The sequence below is a fragment of the Pseudochaenichthys georgianus genome, chromosome 18 (assembly GCF_902827115.2).
Source record: "Pseudochaenichthys georgianus chromosome 18, fPseGeo1.2, whole genome shotgun sequence".
NCBI lineage: Eukaryota > Metazoa > Chordata > Actinopteri > Perciformes > Channichthyidae > Pseudochaenichthys > Pseudochaenichthys georgianus.
Genome location: NC_047520.1, coordinates 9,710,205 through 9,729,628, shown reverse-complemented (window position 1 = coordinate 9,729,628; position 19,424 = coordinate 9,710,205). Strand labels below are relative to the sequence as shown.

The 19,424-nt window shown below is 42.8% G+C and overlaps 3 protein-coding genes across 4 annotated transcripts in view; 1 reads left to right on the top strand and 2 right to left on the bottom strand.

Annotated features, from left to right (window-relative positions):
• Positions 1–6,894, bottom strand: part of poln (polymerase (DNA directed) nu) — a 56,076-nt gene extending 49,182 nt beyond the window's left edge. The window contains exons 1-5 of the mRNA XM_034106587.1: positions 6,765–6,894; positions 5,768–5,834; positions 5,119–5,442; positions 3,048–4,189; positions 1,920–2,038 (exon numbers count right to left, since the gene is read on the bottom strand). Coding sequence (XP_033962478.1) covers positions 1,920–2,038; positions 3,048–4,189; positions 5,119–5,442; positions 5,768–5,834; positions 6,765–6,894 — 1,782 coding nt within the window. The remainder of the gene's footprint in view (positions 1–1,919; positions 2,039–3,047; positions 4,190–5,118; positions 5,443–5,767; positions 5,835–6,764) is intronic.
• Positions 6,895–7,069: 175 nt separating this feature from the next.
• Positions 7,070–13,658, bottom strand: haus3 (HAUS augmin-like complex, subunit 3). Of its 2 annotated transcripts, none has more exons than XM_034105535.1 (6): positions 13,561–13,658; positions 11,669–12,702; positions 11,331–11,540; positions 8,625–8,857; positions 7,980–8,262; positions 7,070–7,603 (listed from the first exon to the last, which is right to left on the bottom strand). In XM_034105535.1, exons 2-6 carry the CDS (start codon positions 12,674–12,676, stop codon positions 7,376–7,378), a joined length of 1,962 nt encoding a protein of 653 aa, XP_033961426.1. In that variant the 5' UTR covers positions 12,677–12,702; positions 13,561–13,658; the 3' UTR covers positions 7,070–7,375. The 2 variants fall into 2 exon arrangements, with proteins under 2 accessions (XP_033961426.1, XP_033961427.1); XM_034105536.1 differs by having other exon boundaries at positions 8,028–8,262.
• A 97-nt stretch (positions 13,659–13,755) lies between these two features.
• LOC117463956 (prostaglandin reductase 1-like) lies at positions 13,756–18,035 on the top strand. The gene is made up of 9 exons (XM_034106478.2): positions 13,756–13,844; positions 14,475–14,601; positions 14,780–14,825; positions 14,959–15,018; positions 15,551–15,718; positions 16,254–16,527; positions 16,592–16,697; positions 17,241–17,359; positions 17,489–18,035. The coding sequence occupies exons 2-9, from the start codon at positions 14,496–14,498 to the stop codon at positions 17,597–17,599; spliced, it is 990 nt and encodes a 329-aa protein (XP_033962369.1). The 5' UTR covers positions 13,756–13,844; positions 14,475–14,495; the 3' UTR covers positions 17,600–18,035.
• The last annotated feature ends 1,389 nt before the right edge of the window (positions 18,036–19,424 follow it).

Below are 19,424 nucleotides of genomic sequence, written 5' to 3'. Positions count from 1 at the left end.
TATAACAAAAAGTGTTACATTTAAATTACATACCCCATTGAATTATGACTGACGATCGTCAACTGGCTTCCTCTCCCGTGTTGTTCCTCGATACGTAAAGGCTGCACCACCGTTGACAACTTCTCTCTACATATCAAACATACCGGTAAACCAGCATCGTTTGCTGTGAAAGCATACAACTCTGTCCACGCAGAATTAAATCCTGTGTTCCTCCGGTACTTTTCTTTGATTTATCCATAGTTCGCTCATCGAGCCGGGGGTCAGGTTATTCGCCTCCAAGAAAAGGCGCTCGCGCGGGACCGGCGCAGGATGTGACGCATATTTTAGTTGACCTAATTAAAACCGTTTTGTTTTTTATTTATGTGTCACAGTATCACCTCAAAATACAACATACGAAACATTTTCAACCATGCAACAAAATATAAATAGTCCTACAAATACTTTTATTTTATTTCCTTCTTATTTTTGTCTAAGCTCAAGGGAGCCAGAGCAGAGGGCTTAAAGGGCCGCATGCGGCCCGTGAGCCGCGGGTTGCCCACCCCTGGGTTAGGGGGTGCAAGTGATGGGAGGGGAACATGAATAATAAAGATGGCTTGATTTGATAGAAACGCATGAAAATGACCAAAATGTATGTCAAATTTAGACTCCCATAGATAGAGGAAAGTGGAGAAGTGGTAGGATTGAGGAAAAAACGGAGAAAGAGGGACAGATTTTTTGAGTCCCATCTCCCAAAAGAAGTAATAATAATAATAATGCATTTTATTTATATAGCGCTTTTCACAACTCAAAGACGCTTTACAGTATGAGGGAGGGTAGACAAACAAGGACAGGCAAACAAGTAAGTATAGTAAAATAAAAAATAAAAAGGCAGTCAAGAGGAAGTTGATTGAGAGGGGGGGGGGCTTATGGGTAGACAGAGTTGAAAAGATGTGTTTTGAGGCGGGACTGAAAGACTGTGAGGGACTCGGAGTCACGGAGATCTTGGGGGAGGGAATTCACCAAAATTCAAAAGTACACCTTCTGATAACCTTTCCAGCATCTTAGAAAACATCTCAATTATTCATAGCGGCAACTCCCATCTCTATTGCAAGAGCACTGATGGAGAGCTCGAGCATTGACGGTGAGCAAGAGCACTGGCGGTGAGCTAGAGCACTGATGGTTAGCAAGAGCACTGATGGTGAGCACATGCACTTCATATTCTCTGAAAGCTAAGTTAGTGGAAGTTCTGAGGATTTTCCAACCACATGTACGTCAGCTGTGTTCTTGGTGTGTGTGGAATTCCTGTAATTCAGCTCCCTGAGGAGAGTCTTCCTCATTTCCCTGTAAACACAACCCGTTTTCCTGCTGACAGAGACATGACCCCCCCCCCCCCCAGGGTGCTGTGCTACAGGATATAGATAGAAAACTGAGGCAGGCCGTGGCCCGTAGCCCAGTGCAGGAGAGAGTGAGAGAGTGAATGAATTGCTGTGTTTGCTGCTGATTGTAGCGTTATAGTGCTGTACCTTTCCCCCCCCCCACCTTAACGGCTCATTTGGGAGCTATAACCACGCTGCGATCCTGCCGACGGCACCCAGATTGATTTCTACGTGCACCGGGGAAATAGAAGCCTAATCCCCTTTAAAAGCAGCTATTTAAATGTCAGGGCTTTTTTGCTGTGTAGCTAGGATACAGAGGTAGAGTGGGAGACGGATGAAAACGGGGGGGAAATAAGGATTTCTGAATTGAAAGACAAGTAAACAAATCTACAAAAGGGAGCTGAAATGTTTCCCCTATTAAAATGTTGAAGCAAAGTGGACGAAATGATAAAACTCAAGATTTTCGCCTCATGTCCTTCTCCCATGTTTATAAGTATGTTTTAAGCACAGCTGTCACGTTATACAGAGTTGTTTATATATCAGATTTGCTCCATAGAGACTCACATGTACGTTGTCATGGTGCAGTTGGTTCCCAAGGTTACACGGAGCTCTGAACTTCGACCTTTTTGCACCGCACTCCTGGGACAGCGTTGGCGTGGAAGAAATGTATTGGTCCCTGCCCTCTACAGGAGAGGAGGTAAGAGCATTTCTATCACATCATCACTTTTCGGACACATCCTCAATCAATGACCCTACAGCTGTTATGTAAGTGTGTTTGACTAAGCATGTATGGGCGCTCACACAGTGTGTGACACCTCAGCAGTGTGTGACACGACAAGGTCAGCCAACACCAGTCATCCTGATTTGTTACAACACCTCTTGTTTGCGAGTGCGCTGTTCAGTGTGTGTTTGGAGACGTGTGAGTTGACTCAGCATTGTCTCAGCAGTTGAGACTCAATCTGCCTTGCTGCGGCTGTAATGTGAACCGACGCACTACATCCCTGAGCGGTGCTCTGACAACGCCACTTCCATGAAACAAAGATGGCTAAAGAGTTTGACACAAGCTCAAACACTTCAGCATCCCCTGTGCTACTTTGTCTAAACTAGAAACAGGCACCAAGAACAGAGAACTGAACACACTTGACTTTAAATGTAGTTTTTTTAACTAAATATACTGGTCCTCATTTATATAACACGGCCCCATTACTCTGGATATAACAGGGAACATTTTAAAGTTTTTTTCAGTTACAGTTTCACTTTATAAACACATTCACATTTTAGTCAACAGTTCTTTCCATTTTAATAAGTAACATTTTAATCATTATTTGAGTCCATCTCCCCTTTAAATAGGTAGCAATAACCCTTCTATTTTTCTATTTAAAAGAACCAATGACGTAGCAAATTCTTAGTCTAACTAGTTCATAATTCAAAACTCAGTTTGTAGTGGAGGGCATTCACTTCTGCAATTGGTTCAAGCGCTGACAAAAGAAAGTATTCTAGCGCACTCTAGTGGTGATAAGTTGAAATACAGTTCAGTCAGAAATTCATCACGGGTCGTGTGTTTACTATTATTTGAAATTATCTTCAAGCTAAAACGTAATGTTTACCTTCTCAGTCCCCATAATAACTGACACACTATAATTCCTTTCATAACGACTTAGAAACTAGCAGCCTTACCAATCAGGCATTTACCTGCAGATGAACTCTCATTGCTGCAGTCCACAGGTGGCTTCACAGTCTCATCTCTGTCTCCCCCCTGCTCTCCTGACACAGTCTCTCCTCCAGGCTTCTCACTGCCCTTTCTCCAATCTGACTCACACAGCCTGTCTGTCATTTGGACATCAGAACAATGGTGCTGCTCTGTCTCCATCTTATCTTTATTGCTTGTGGCAATTCTCTCCCTCTGCACTTCCAAGTTGACCTCCATCCTTTCTCTGTTTCTCTGCAGGTTATCAGCAGTGGGGCCACCCAGGACTAATTTGTTGGGCTCACACAGCATGAGTGGGTTTTCTGTGCAGTGTTCCTCTTCTGTTTCAGTCCCTGCCTGACTCATATCCTGAGGCTTTTCAGCTTGGCAGTGGCTCACATTGCGTTCTCCCAGCTCCAAAGACACGGAAAGCTTTTTTGGGCTGCCAGAGTGAAATCCCACTGACGCCTCTTCATCCTCCCTGTCAGCTGGATGCTCCACTTCTTTGATTTCAGGGGATCTAACGCGACACTCAAAGTCATTATTTTCCTCCTGACAGGACTTTGCATCATCAGAATAACAATGGAGCCTTTTGTCCGTGTTACTTGTAAAGTTCAAATTCATCTCTAAGGTAACATTCTCATTGGTTCCTGAGAGTGGTCCTTCCTTTTCATTGGCTGATTCTTTCTCATATGCTTCTATGTGTCTTGTTTTTTCACACGTTACTTCATCCTGCATTTCATGTCTTACGTCTGACATCTGCATCATATTTTCCGAATGCACTGCTTCCTCAGCCCCTTCTTCTAACTGATATAGTAATCCTCCTTCTTGCTCTCCGCGAATGACCTCTTCAGAGGGGATGGATAGAGGGAGTCTCCACTCTGATAGGCTGTCCAAAGATACAGTGTGGTCCGTCTTCTTTCTGAGGACATGCCAGCTCTCTGCGTTTCCTTTCTGTGGAACTAATGTGTCATTCTGTGTCTCTTCACTTATTTTAAAGCAGGAATAAACCTTGTGAACAGTTGCTTCTCTTCTTTGGGTATTGGAGTGTTCGGTTGAGGGAAACAAAGCCTCATCAGGATCCTCCTCCTCCTCGTCGTCGAGAGAAAGATTTTGGATGAAAGGCGGCCTGATTACTTCAGTGGAACTATGAAAGTAAAAAAAGTACGAAATGCATAATTCATGCTTTTCACTCACAAAATCAGCTACAGGGGAGCACTCACAAGCGCTTAACTTTGGGACAATGGGTGTTTCTCAATGTCGAGGACGCTTCCTTGTTGTTTTCCGAGTCAGGTCCTTCAGAAGCGAGGCAAGAATCCTTCCTAGCCTCGGAAAACAAAGAATGATGGAACAGGCTAACAGGTGTGCGTCATATGCGAGGCCCCGCCTTAAATGGAGCGTGATTTCCGCCAAAGATTTGGGAAATTGGTCTGTGCGCAAAGCATTGTGGGGATTTTAAGACCGCGGAGGATACACATCATGGATGTATGATAAGAACTGGATACAGCGTGGGAGGCGGGGCCTCGTTAGAAAGGTGGTACCAAAAAAGTACCAATTTCTATTGGCTGGGCGAATTGCAAACCACACCCGTAAAACTCAGGGTGAGGAGGCTTGCTTGTCTTCCGAGTCACTTGCTTCAGAAGCGAGGAAAGAATCCTTCCTAGCCTCGGAAAACGAAGAATTGGGGAACATGCTAACAGGTGTGCGTCATATGCGAGGCCCCAAACCATAAATGGAGCGCGATTTCCGCCAAACATTTGGGCCGTGCACAAAGCATTGTGGGGATTTTAAGACCGCGGAGGATACACATGTGCAGCCTCGAAATTTCCCGCAACGAAGTACGTCGGCCTCGGTAGAATTCTAAGGATCCTGGACATTGGACCAGTCCTTCGGTGGCACTCGATGACGTAGCATCCTTGAAATAGTGGCTCTGGAGCAGCCTTCCTTGACATTGAGAAACACCCAAAGTGTTCTCTTCACCTCTGATCATTTCTGAATACTGAAAGCTTGTTATATGCATGAATACATTTACATTCACAAGTTTGATACCAACCACATTTTCCTGGCTATACTTACTTTCTCCATGGTGTAGCTTGATGTTCACCAAGTCTCCCTGGTGTTTGGAGAGACAGGGTGAAGGGGCCTCTATGGGGGATCGGTGCTGCCGTCTCCTCACGCCGAGTGAATGACAGAGCCTGACTGGATTGGCCAGCGGGAGGTTCAGAGGTTTTTCTGTGGGGATAAATCTGCGAGGGCCGATAATAGGCCTCGGACTGAGACGTGTGCCTTTGGAAGGAGGAACCGGAGGGGGTCAGGGAGTCTGGCGTCTGCGAGGACTGAGAGCATTGCTGCTGATTGGAGGCTTCGTGGTAGGAAGTGGAAGTGGGGGACACCTGGGGCCTGGACCAAGAACTGAATCATAACCTTTGTATTACAATTGCATTAAGCACTTTAAGGATTAAATATATTATTCAATCGTAATTCATTTTTTAACATGACCCATTGCCTATTACAGCACAGTCCCACATCATTTATTTTACTTTGTATCGCTCAAAATCCTGAACTCTTTACTACTAAATAAATACTAATAAATTGCTGGTTATTACTTTGAACTGAAGTGCAGATGCTTTCGCAACAATCAGCTCAGCATAATGTCAAATACTGAATGACTTAAATCGATGCTCTGACTTAAGTGCTATTTTGGAATCCTCGTTAGTCGTCGTACCTGTCTGTGCCCGTCTCTCTGCTGTCTTCCTGACTCATGCTCCAGCTGCTCACCTGGCTGCTCTCCACTATGACATTCACAACAAAAAGACAATACTATACACTTTCAGAGATATTCCTATATTATGCATTAAATAACATATAGACAATCTTTACTTGACTTGGGCAGCAAAAATATAGAAAACCCACCTGACCTGTCAATTCTATCTCTGAATTTACACATAGATGACTACAAAATGTTGCAAACTGTCGAGTACAAATAATTGAATGCCCTGGAAACTAATGGATTATCAAGGCAAATGGGTTTCTTTTTTTAAAATACTGTGATTTATAAAACAGTTCTTGTTTTTTGTTCAGATATTGAGCTACAGATTGCCGAAAAAAAGATAGGAAATAACCTACAGTACTCTAGAGCAACATATGCCAAAACAAAACATTCAATACTGCTTTAAAAAAATGGCATTTAATTTTTAGTAAAGAATGTTAATTATAAAGAGGCTCAAATTGGGAAACAGAAATGTTATAACCATCAATTGAACAAAGTAAAAGAAAGTGTGGCTTAAAAGTAGGGTAGGTAAGAATGGAGAAACCAGCTGGAGTGCACTAGAATTTGAAAGTATGCAGCCGAAAAAAATCTACCCCTTCCTTCAGACTTCCTCACAGAGCCCCTCCTCCAACACACACGAACGCGTACATGACCAATGAGGGCACGAGATAAGTTTGTGCACGAGATGGAAGGCTGACAGGCAGGTAGGCTAAAATAATTGGTCTAGCTTTTTACAGCGCCACGGCTTCCACAGATGAAATGTTTTTATGTATTTATTGTCAAAGCACTTAAGATATTCATTGCCATCCGGATGTTAAGAGCATTCCATGGAATATAACAAAAAGTGTTTCTGAAGTGAATTGCCTACCCCACCTTTAACATGAGGTCAGTTTTTGACATAATGTACTGCCACAATCTTAAGTAAGATATTGTACACTTAGCCCTGACTGACGTTGGCTGTGATGGGAGAAGCTATGGCTGCGTCTGGCTGTGTGCCGACTCTGGGCCCTCAGGACAGCCAGGATCTTCTGGGCCTCCACAGACAGAGGCCCCGAGTACAACCTGTTGCTAGGCAGCTCCATCTCCTCCCTGTCAGGATGCCTGCTACTCTTTTCCTCTCCCTGACGATATCTGACTCTTCAACTGTTGAGGGCCTAAACAGGACGAAGGGGAGAGTTATACATCAGATACAAACAGCCCTGGTTTGAACTAGCATCTCAGCTAAACCTCCAGAATAAAATCACAATAATTCCTCTAGAAAAGATAACATTTTACTTTATTTATGGCAAAAAAGCAGTTTTAAAACATCAGAAGACAACACAAGTCATATGATTATTTTACATAAACAGTTTGTAAGACACATTCAAATGACTCCCATTGTAAGCAGCACCGCTCATATATATCTAAACATTTCCCAAGTTGGGTGTTGTCCCAAAAATAAAGACTCAAGGACTGATGTTCGTCTCTTCCACTTCCAAGTGAAGGTGCATATGCACGGGGCTCCAAAGCGGTTGAACAGTATCCTCAAGCTTCATAACTAAGCTTGACTCCTTAGCATAGGCTTTACTGTTGCCCTCTCTTCGCAGCCATTTTGCCCTCCAGTTCTTCCACTCCTTTCTGCAGCAGTTGCTGATCCAAGTGGAAGTAGATGTACAACTCCCTCTCTCGCCTGAGGAGGGCGTTGCGCTCCAGCTGAGAGCGCTTGGCTTTAGCCTCCCCCATGATTTCTTGCATTAAATGCTGCAAACTATGCAGCTGAGACTCGGCTTCCACAAGCTGCACGGTCAGCTCCTGAATGGACAAAGCACACGGATGAGGTATAAAGAAGTACATAGCAACAGGTTAAGTCAGCACCCATCTGAATCAATCAAAGATACGGAATTATTCAAATAAAGTAAATGATCACGATATGTTATTAAGACAAACATATTGCATCCATATAAAGTCAATCCTACAACAGTCCACTTCCTGAGAGCCACTTATTATCACACAGTGCGTTTAGACCCAACGTGTCTTTATGTGAGTGAAAAGGAATAAACAGAGTGCTACCAGCTTCCCTCACCAAAAGTGAGGAGTCATTTTAAATTCAGCTTACTCACATTAAGTCTTTCTTTTTGAAATGTTCGGTTGACTAAGGTGACAGAAGATACAAAGGAAAGAAACCCACCTGTGCATTGGGACAGAGCAGCTCTTGGTCAGTGGCCCTCGGGCGTACCTGTGGCCCTAAGAGCAGCTGCTGGAGTTCTGTGTACGTGGCACTGTGGAGCGCCTCACAGTCGCCATAGAGACGAGCTGCCGTGTAGTACTGCTCACGCCGGGCGCCAGCTAGAGCGTCTCGGGTCACTTGGAGGTTGCCCGCGAGGTCACGAGCAGAGTGGTCCAATGCTTCATATGTCCGGAAAGGCTTCGATCGACCGTGCTCTGAATCATGGTCAAGGATCTGGAGCAGCCTGCGGAGAGAAATGCATACAACACTGAATTATAATCCAAAGTGAAACAACAAGCATATGAAGGAAGACAACTAAAGAGTGCCATGGGCACAAAGCATTGCACAGGGGGAAAGTGAATAATCATGTTTATGGTGTGTAAATAATAATCACATTCAAATAACATCCATTAGAGTGCAGAACATGAATAATGAACCAATAAAACCCACTTACATACCGTTTCTCTTACTTTTCTTATGACTTGTTAAGACAGGGGGGATATATTATTTAATTCATAAAAAAACATCATTCTAAAAGACTTACAAATAAAATGCTTTTTACATCATCAGTTCTAAAACAGCACATTACAGCTGGAGTCCTCCTACCTGCTGAAGGCTGCATCCTTGCAGCTGATGATGGGGTTGGGCCGGGGGTTAATAGCCAGGTCAGGGTGGGCCAGGGACTCAATTCTGAGGGTTGTCGCTTCACCTTCCGTTACCAATCTGCTGTTTATTTCTCCCAGCTGCTTAAGACCGGTCCTCCACCTCCTCAACTCCATCTCCTGACCCAGGTGCACCAGGTCAAAGGACGCCTTCTGGCGGAGCAGATAGTCTCGTACCTAGGAAGACAATTGTACATTTAGTTTTCATAGGGATGTTGATTCTTGTATTCTTGACACATTGACTTAGAATGACAGGTAGATGTTAAGGTGGTTTCATGTATTAAAGGAATGGTCCACTCATTAGACAATTAATCAAAACTTCAGTATTTAGTGAAACGTTATGTTTAAACCATACCCTGAAGAAATCAGCGATATTCCCCGGTAAATAATGATTTTATAGCTCTTTTTTATCAAGACCTGTATATTCCGTCTGGCCGCCGCGTTTGCCATTTTCAGTAGTCACGTGATGGTCGTGACGTCATCCATGCGTTCACTTTGTCAACACACGGAAACATGGCGGAGTATTTCAGTTCGGACTCGTCAGCAGAGGAACAAGTTTTGACCAATGTGAAGAGATTGGATGGGGGAATTCAGCCATACATATCAGTATGACAATACGACACCCTCTGTCCTTAGACCCTCACATCGTACAAGGAAAAACTTCCGAAGAAAACCCACAGTTTAAAGGGAACATGGGAGAAACCTCAGGGAGAGCAACAGAGGAGGGATCCCTCTCCCAGGACGGACAGACGTGCAATAGATGCCGTGTGTAAATTGAAAAGATAATACATTTGCAACATAGGTAGTCCAAATGTTTGGAAATGCATGTGTGTATAATGGGAAGATGATATAAGATACTATATGTATGCATGTAGTACCACCCTTGCTAGCGATTCCCTCTCTAGTTTAGCATACTCAGCTTCGTTGTCCCTGGCCATAGAATCACGATTTTATGGGGCCGGAAAAAACTGGGGTAAAATACACACTAGCCGGTACTACGCTATATGGAAAGGCCACCAAAAACTGTCCTGGCCTGGACGCTAAAGGACGTTAAAACGGGACAAGCCGCTGCAATGGAAATGCGCTATAACATACCTTATTCTTACTCCGAGCACTACTTCTGCTCCTCCGTCGCTTCACACTTGCAAAGGGCGATTTCTCAACTGGCCGAACTGGTGTCCTGGTCGGTGATGACACCAGAAAGACCGATGGTACTGCATCTCCATTAAGTAATGGTTGTTCCATAAATCCCATGTTATGTTTTATCATACTCTCAGAGTAGTCGTCCGGAAATTTGAAATGTTCGCTGCATACATGAGCCTGTAAATCTCTCGGTTCGGGCCGGCCACATTTCGCTAGCCACTGCCTCCGAATGTACTTCTTACGCTTACCTTTTGGCAACAGATGTTACCGAGCATTCCGTGGATTGTTCCTATCAGAATTGTGGCAATATTTCGCGATACAGTGAGGCATATTTGAATAGAGAAACTACAGTAAATAACATGGAGATCAAGTGTCTTCGAAAACCAAACGCATGGTTTACGTCACGTCCGGAAAATGGCGGCGCCCACAGTGTTGATGTTATTTCGGTATATAATCAGTTTAAAATCACTGATAATGTCATCGGATTAAAAAAAAAAAGAGAGAGACTGGCAGAGACTGGTCTGTTTTATCGGATGATAATTATTTAAAAATGAGTGTCATGAGCATACCATTCCTTTAAGCATGACATTCAAATCCATATTGCTGATTATTGACACAGGGATCACATTTTGACTTTAATTCGTCATCAGTCTTGCCGTCATTTGGCGTTCAGCTCGGAACGGCCTGAACTCGAGCCGAGGCCGTCCAAAAAAAAAAAAAAGATCGCTTGACATGAAGAAAAGGAAAAGGGACAAGGACACCCCTCTGTTGGAGGGGCAAAGGAGTCTGGTGGGATTCTTTTCGGAGTATTGAACCCACGGTGCCTACCACAGGACAACACGGAATGTGCACGATTTGGACGCGATGAGTGGTGGAGCACGCGCATGAACTGCGAGCGCCGGAGCCTCGCAGCGGCGAAACTGAGGCTCCGTGATAACCTGTGGTAAAAAGAGCCGGCTCTTCTTGTTAGTGAGCCGAGCCAAATGATCCGGCTCACTAAAAAGAGCCGTAATTCGCATCACTAACGTAAAGAGATATTATCTACTATAAGGGACGGCTCAATTCAAAATTCAAGTCACGTGACTCTCTCTCGGGAGGACGCCCTCTCAGCCCTGGTCTGGCGGAAACACTGTTCGTCATCAAACTCTGTTCAAATAATTGCTTTCAAGCTTTTATACTTGTGTTTTATTACTTTCCGTTTGTTTTACTCTCTGTTTTATAATGTGTTCAGTTGCAGGTCTTTAGTTCATTTCATTCTCTGTGTGTATACTTTTTGTAACTCTTTGTACTTTGTAAATGCAAAAGCTGCTATATAAATAAAGTGATCATTATTATATTATTATTCTTTGAGCAGTAAAAATGTCACTCTTCAAAGGGTTACTCAAGCACTTTGTTTCTCATTCAAATGATTTAAAGCAAGACCATTTCATTCTCAGTAGCTGAAGCAAAGCCGATTGGTCAGTATCCCTGCCCCCTGAGAAGTACATAGGTGATATCACCAACTAACCTGATCCTGTCTGGATGTGTAGTAGTCCTGTCGGGCGAGTTGCAGAGCCAGGTCTCCCCTCACCACCGGCACATTAAGCAGCCTGGCTGACTCTCTGAGGGCAGCAGGTACTGGTCCTTGGAGCAGAGCCTCCAACTCCGCCTCCACCGCCTGCAGCTCCTTCCTGGACACGACCTCGCGGACATGCAGGGAGGAGGAACTGGAAATACTCTGGCAGGGTGAGGACAAGGATAGGAAAGAGAACTTGAGACAGGAGGCAGGAACAACAAATACCACAAAGACAATGATAACTGTGAAAGTGTTTGCAGAAGGATATAAAACACGAAACGACTGCTTACCTTGGTGTGAGTGGACTTCTCAGAAAGCCATTCCAGGCCAGCCTTGACGCTCTTCTCCTCTGCCGTGGCCTGCATCAGTTGGTGCTGGGCCACAATATGAGCCCACTGAAGTCTGGCCATCTCCGTCCTCCTGCGCTCCACCACTCGCTCCTCCATCTCCTTCCCCTTGTGCTCCTTCTCTTCGTCTTCTCCATCTTCACAAGAACTGAGGTCAAGAACCTGGAAGCGCTCAGAGCAAGAAGTCTCCACAATGTCAGAGATGCCCTGGAAGAATTGCTTCTGAGTGAAGGCAGAGAGTGTTTTAGTGTTGAGCTCCTCCTGGTGCAGGTAGGGATCTAGGGGCAGCTGGGAGAGGAGGACAGTGGGGCTCTTGGAAGTGTTTGATGAGGACGTTGATTCTTTTTGTGTTGCCGGCTGAACCGGGAGATATGACGCAAGCGTTGTAACCTCGTCTGTTAGGTTTTGTAGTAGGGCATTGGTGTCAGCATTCTCAGCTCCAATGGCAGCACTGGCCTCCTTTAGTTTACAGGCAGCACTCTCCAGCTCAGCAGAAAGACGAAGGTCAACATCTGCACGGGAGGTGGCCACAAGCTGCAGCCGGTTGTACCGCCATTGCTTCAGTTCTTTCTCTTTACGCAGCGCCTGGAGCTCTGCCTCCAAATCCTCTATAGCCACATCACCCTCAGCTGCAAACACAGAGGATGACGATGAAGAAGAGGGCCCTAAGATGTTTGCGCTGCTCCCATCCGAAGGCCAAATGGTTTTAAGGACTTCGGCCAAGGCTGCTTCATCCAAAAATGGCTTGCCAGACTTCCGCAGCTCCTGGATAGCGTGTGCCTCCTCTGCTGTGAGAACATTGCTCTGGTTGAGGGTCCGACAGACAAAGCGCAAGAAGTGAAGGTTCTCCGGGGCGCAAAACAGCCAGTCGAAGTCAGAGGCCTTCAGTGACGACGCAGCAGGAAAACCTAGACGGCCCACGGCCTCCACAAACTGGCTACCATTTAACATGTTGAATCACAGCTCTATGGCTAGTACTAGTCAGTCAGACAGCAGCAACATGTGGATTGTGGAGGATTAGGAAGACCAATAGGAAGAGAGTTAAAGCAAAGCATATACATGGTAGTTATGTCTATTAAAACCCTGCAATCATTTCCAAACATGCAGCATTCTTACAAAGTGAAACACAGAGAGTACAGATAAATAGCGGCATTTAAAGTCAATAATATCACTGGACATTGGCATTAGTTTACTATAGTTTCAGTTATTGACACTGTTTTTAAAAAATTAACAGTTTTATTGTTTATGGTGTTGTTTTCTTAATAAGACTCAGTAGTATAAAACCTCACAATTCAACAACAGCATCCTCCAAAATGACCAAATGTGAGTTAACACCTCTGCAAAATGCCTAAATAAAACTGAAACTACAATTTCAATCCAAGTCAGATGAATTGCTGAACAAATTAGATTAGTCTAAACATATCTACTACGAGAGTTCAACAGTGACAGTCCCGATATATTCTAAAATCATTTATCACAAGAAACGTTACAGTACCATTATCACTGACTCTAAATGTTTTTCCAAACTTAAGCCGCAGTCGACCGTAAAGGAAAACGTCATACATTTCTAACAATATTAAACAATTGTTAGTGTCTTCGCAAATAAATGGTGTGTATGTTAAAACAGATCTGGTGAAAGTATCATAAGCACATCCGTCACAACAGTTAGCTTATCATTAGTAGCTAAACAGCTGCAGTACTTTAGCCAGTTAATGGCTAGAAACTAGGAATAGCTAACATGCTAACTACCATGTAAATTGGCACTTGGGTCGAGTGCAGTGTATTCGTATATTAATCTTTACAAGAAAAGCCACATTTGTCAAACAACAACTTACAATTGTATTCAGAATTTCCTTTTAGTTAGCATCCCGTTGAAGCCAGTTATTTAATCGCGCCAACAATCCGAATTGACGGGGCGTCGACACGCCGGACAACGTAACGGTTCACGTCATACGTTAGAGGCTGCGTCAAACCTCCAACCAATCAGTTTCTAGGATGAAGCATAACTCCCGCCTCCTCTCCTCCCACGCGTTCACTAACCCGCCGCTGCTTGCCCAATGCCCTGCTCCTTTCTGTGTGAGCTCACTTCTTCTGCCTTCTTTGCTGAGAACTACTTCTGGTAAGTGATATAAATAACGTTGAAAGTACTGTGTGTAATAACCATAGACTGTATATGTATATATATTAGCATGTATCAAGTTATTTTGAGATAAATATCTATATCTCAAATTAACTTGATACATGCTAATATGGATGAAGGTGCATCAGTGGGTAAACATATCTGCATGCCCACAGCTGGGAGTTTACTTCTCACTTATGAGCTTTTAATGTTATGTTGTTTGCTTTTTCTAACATTACACACTCATATGGTGTTAGTGTTATCTTACAGCCTGTTCATTTGTATGATCACATACTAACTTTACACATGCCTGCCTGCAACCCTATTTAAAAACAGAATCATTGTTTTCAGGGAGGAAATCCTTCCAAGAAAATGTCAGGTCAAGGATGTGGTTGAGTTGCACAAAGAGAGCATGATTGGAAATACTTCTTCCTGTTTTTATTTAATGGTATTGCATAGCAGGTTTTGGATGTCCCTTACCATGCACATAAATCTGTCATGACCTCTGAGTACACACTACACACCCAGGATAACTTGACTTCACTTTGTGCTGCCTTAATAAGAAGAAATTAAGATGTTATTGTTTCGGACTAACTGTTACTGTATCTGCATCTGTTCTATCTTTCACAGCTGCCCTAAAAAAAAAGAATCATGGTCCAAGCTAAGACGTGGATCCTGACCAAGCACTTTGACGGCTTCCCGAAGGACAGCGACTTTGAGCTCAAGGTGGAGGAGCTGCCTGCGCCAAAAGATGGAGGTAAGTTATTTTTTTGTCCTTATTATTTTCTTAACTTCGCCAAGTAATTCAGACTATGTTTTTCATGGCAAACATTAAAACAGTTTACATGAGTCAGTATGGTTGAGTCACATACAGAATTGGCAAACATATGTTCTTTATGACGCTTGTTTTTCATCAATGTCTCTTTCTGTTTCAGAGGTGCTTTTGGAAGCAGTGTTTCTCAGTGTGGACCCATACATGAGGTGAGTGGATAATACGGTTGTGAATAAAAAAAAAAAACATTCAGCATTAGCATTGTAAGCAGCACTCTCTTTAACAAATCAATTAATCCATAAATGCAACGTCAATGAATCTAACAATGTGATGTCTCTCCAGGCCTTTCAGTAGGGTTCGCATGAATGAAGGCGATGTGATGATCGGAACTCAAGTTGCCAAGTAAGGAAAACAAACACACCGCCCCACACACACACACACAGAGGAATGTCTTTAATCTATCATGATGTAACGTGCATGCCCTGATGTTAACTAAAACAGAACCTACACCTGCTAATAATTACTTAAGCCTTTGAGTTACAGAGACTAAAAAGCGAAAGTGGATACATAAAATGTTCTTGGCGTAGCCTGACACGCACAATCTGTTACAGTGGAAATGTGTTGTTGCTGATAAACATGCAGAATAAACGACTTAGTGACCAAACTTTCCAAACAACGTCGCAATGATCTGTTGTACACGAACACATGGTACGCATTTTGGTAACTTTGTGAACCAAAGTGCATATAAAACATCTGACACATGGTTTGACGTCATGAAGATGTCTAGGATACCACAACACTGTCATGTTTAAAGTACCTACTCGTGTGTCATCCATATGGCTTTAGTCTTCAAACTTCAAAAAAGCCCAGTGACACACCCTTAATTGACATATGCTTTCTTTCTTCTTCTGTTGTTGTTTTTCTTTTTCTGTAGAGTGATTCAAAGTAACAACCCAGCATTTCCTGTGGGAAGCCATGTGGTTGGTCGTTGTGGCTGGAGGAGCCACACAGTCTGCGACGGGATGGGTCTCGTTCCCATCATGCCAGAGTGGCCGCAAGACGTCTCGTTGTCTCTGGCTCTGGGTGCCATCGGCATGCCGGGGTAAGAAATACAAAAATGTCACGTCTGGCAGCCAGACTTCCAGAAGTTAAAGTACATTTCATTTTCTCACAGTGTCATGTTTATCAGCATTTCTGATCGTTTTATGGACAGCTAGACAGCTGTGGAACTTGTTTCACTAAAAACAATGCCTACTTTTTAAAGTCACCTCCTAGCCAAAAGGGGAAGGTTGTTTTGGCTTCTCTTATCTGTGAACTATTATGCAGAAGAAAGACCTGACCATCCCTGAGTAAATGTTAGATTAGACCGCTTATCTGGGAAAGTATTGCCGTTCTTCTGTTAATGTTTAAGAGAGAGTGAGAGACTCTCAGTTAAGCAGAACAGCTGAGTTTCGTCTGTCTTTGATCAAATAAACATGTCAGGCTCCAGATGTTTGGTCCTGCTGGTGAGATGAAGTCATTTTATAAGCACTGATGACCTTGGAGTGGAAACTAAGAGTTTACACTGCAAAGGTCAAACAGGCTTTCGTCTCTGTTTTCAGTGTTTTGTTAGTTTCACTCTTCCTTGTCCTTCCCAGTTTGACGGCTCTGTACGGGATAGAAGAGATTCTGGGCCTCCAGAAGGGTGAGACCCTGCTGGTGAATGCTGCCGCGGGGGCCGTGGGCTCCGTGGTGGGCCAGATTGCTAAAATCAAGGGCTGTAAGGTGGTGGGGTCCGCAGGGACTGATGCCAAGGTGGCTTTCCTCAAAGAACTGGGCTTCGACGAGGCCTTCAACTACAAGACTGTTGGTTCCATGGAGGAGGCGCTGAAGAAAGCTTCTCCAGACGGATACGACTGCTTCTTCGAAAACGTAAGCGGTTTGACACATTTCACAGCTTGTTGGCTCAGTGTTTAAATCATATTCTTTGCTTTAGGTTGGAGGACTTTCTTCAAGTGTTGCCTTACAGCAGATGAAGAACTTTGGAAGAATTGCTGTGTGTGGAGCCATTTCCACATACAATGACTCCACACCCCAAACAGGTGGGAACTTCCCTTCTTCAATTTTTTTTGTTATTAATAGTCCTGCTAACTTTTCCTTTAAATTCCTTGAGGAAGAGAAATGCAGTTCAAACTGTGCTAAAACTAAAACTGCACATATTTGAATCTCCTGGAAATCCTTCCATTTGAACATGCTGTTCTCAAAGTCTTGGAGATAGCTTGAAGTTTTAATAGAACAGGCAGGTAAGACATTATGAAACATGACAGGTTGTTGTGTTTTCCCTTCTGTAGAATACTGTCACGAAACATCACCATCACACCTGGTTGAATATGATGTCATAGTGAAGTTATCCATATACTGTATGCACGCTATACACATGTGTAAAATACCACATCTGTAAGGTGTTGAAATCTTTAAAAGTGCTTGATTTTGACTTTGGAAAAAGTGTTGGAACCCTATCAAATAATGTTTGTTTTTCCTCACTAGGGGGCGACATTGCACTACTGACATTTGAGAGATGTGTAAAGAGAAATCTGTCTTGATCAAATAGTTTTCTTTTCTTTAACCATGTATCTCTCTCTCAGGTCCATTCCCCCACCTGACCATGATCTTCAAGCAGCTAAAGATGGAGGGCTTCATGCAGAGCAGGTGGGAGCACAAGAACCCCGAGTCCCTGAAGAGGCTGATAGGATGGTTGAAAGAGGTTGGTGTCTGAAAACAAGTTATGATATTAGATCTAATTCAGAATTGTTCACGTGTGTCTTTAGAGTTTATCCTGTGTATCTGCTTCAGTGTCATTTCTCTAATCAATGTATTTATTCTCCATCCGCAGGGCAAACTGCAGTGTCGGGAGCACATCACAAAGGGCTTTGAAAAGATGCCAGCTGCTTTCATGGGGATACTGCGGGGGGAAAACGTCGGCAAGGCTATCGTCGCAGTCTGATGTGGAGCGAAGAAGAACCCGTGTTTAATGAAGCATTATTACAGGATTCATACATGAAGGATTAATAGAGCTTATAACCAAGCAGATATGTGTATACTAACATGATTTCCATGGAAAATGTGATATATAGAATGTGAGTTAAGACTGAAAATATACGTCCCTACATACGTTTACGATACTGCACCACTAGGTCTTTTTATTAATGATAAGGATCATACTTTTTGTTTTGCATTTAAAGAATAAAGACACAGCTAGCAGAAAGACAGACAGAAATGGGACAAAGGTGTTCCATTAAATAATTTGCAGGGCTAGCAACAATTGATTGATTCATCAATTTTAAGATTACTTCTACAACACAATTGAGCATGTATTTGTCATATGCCCCTACATGGTAACACACTGGTATGTACTAATATAAAACAAGTTTTGACCACTATCCAGACAATTGTCTCTATATTTGAGTGTACTTGGACAAGATTTCTAGATCTGCTGCTGCATTCGTACATTATTGTAATGCTATTATACGTTTGTTTGGTATTTAGTGAGAGTTTGTGTAAAACAAATAAGGGCTTTTTTCCTCTGATTTTCTGTTGACATTGTATATTTTACCTTTGTGTTGGGCTTTATTTTGCAGACTAGTATCTATCTAGTACAAATGTATGCGTGTCCTGCACTTGAAGCGGAGGAGAATAGAAGAGAAAGCGATTGAAGATGTGATCTCCTTTCAATCCTCAAATGAGTGTATTCGACATAATAGAGTTAGCCCTCAGCTGCCAAGTGCAGTCTTTATTTGATCAGGAAATAGACCGTATTTTTAGACACTAATTAGAATTTCATAAGCTTGTGATGGTAATGAGAGCTCCATGGTAACATGGGCTGCTGTTTGTCCGGTAGAAAAGCACATGGTTTCTCCAGTTTGGGGAGATATTTGGAGTTGTATACCTACAGGAGTATGTTTTATTTTTTCCCTTAATGATCCAGGACCCTATGGACCAATTCCAAAATTGCACTTACCAGAAAATTAGCTTATTATACAGAGTTTAATTCCCCAGTTACTACAAATGGTATTATGACGCTTAAAATATTTCCAAATACTGACCTTTTCCATATCACTTTGAAATTATTTTGATTTAATAAAACGACTGATCTTTATTTTTAAGGATTTTTTTGTTTTGTGAACATTAACCACATTAAAAACGTTGTATGCCAAGTCTGGTTAGACTTTGGGAACACATCAACCCACCTGCTTACTTATCAGTCTGGTCCGGACACTAATGCAAATGTTTATACTTCTATAACATAACTTTGAAGAAGACATCATTAAAAAAAAAAGCACATTTCCAGAACAATTAATGATATTGTTGCATATAGTACTAGTATATATATATATACAATTAGAAAATACATTTAATAACAGTATTGTTCACCACCTCATGTTTGGATAAGGCTGAAGAAAAAGACTCTAGAGAGATGACGTAACGACGGGAATTCCTTACGATGGTTGTAAGGAAATCGAGCTGCTCTGACTTCAGTCGTTTACGGTAAAATAATTCGTCAAGTCATTGTGACTGGAATTACTGTAAAACCACTTTCGCTGCCATTAATGAAACCATTATAATACACAGGAGATACATGATACGACACATTATCTAAAAATATTATATCATTACTAATTCATATAATAATAGTAACCTGGTAGGCTACTGTAGCTTAAAGCCTACGCTGTAACCTATGTTTTGTTTGAAGTCAGCTTTATCTCTAAATTGACTGTTCCTCCAAACGATTACAAGAAAACATCCATAAACACAATGACATTGACCTGGAG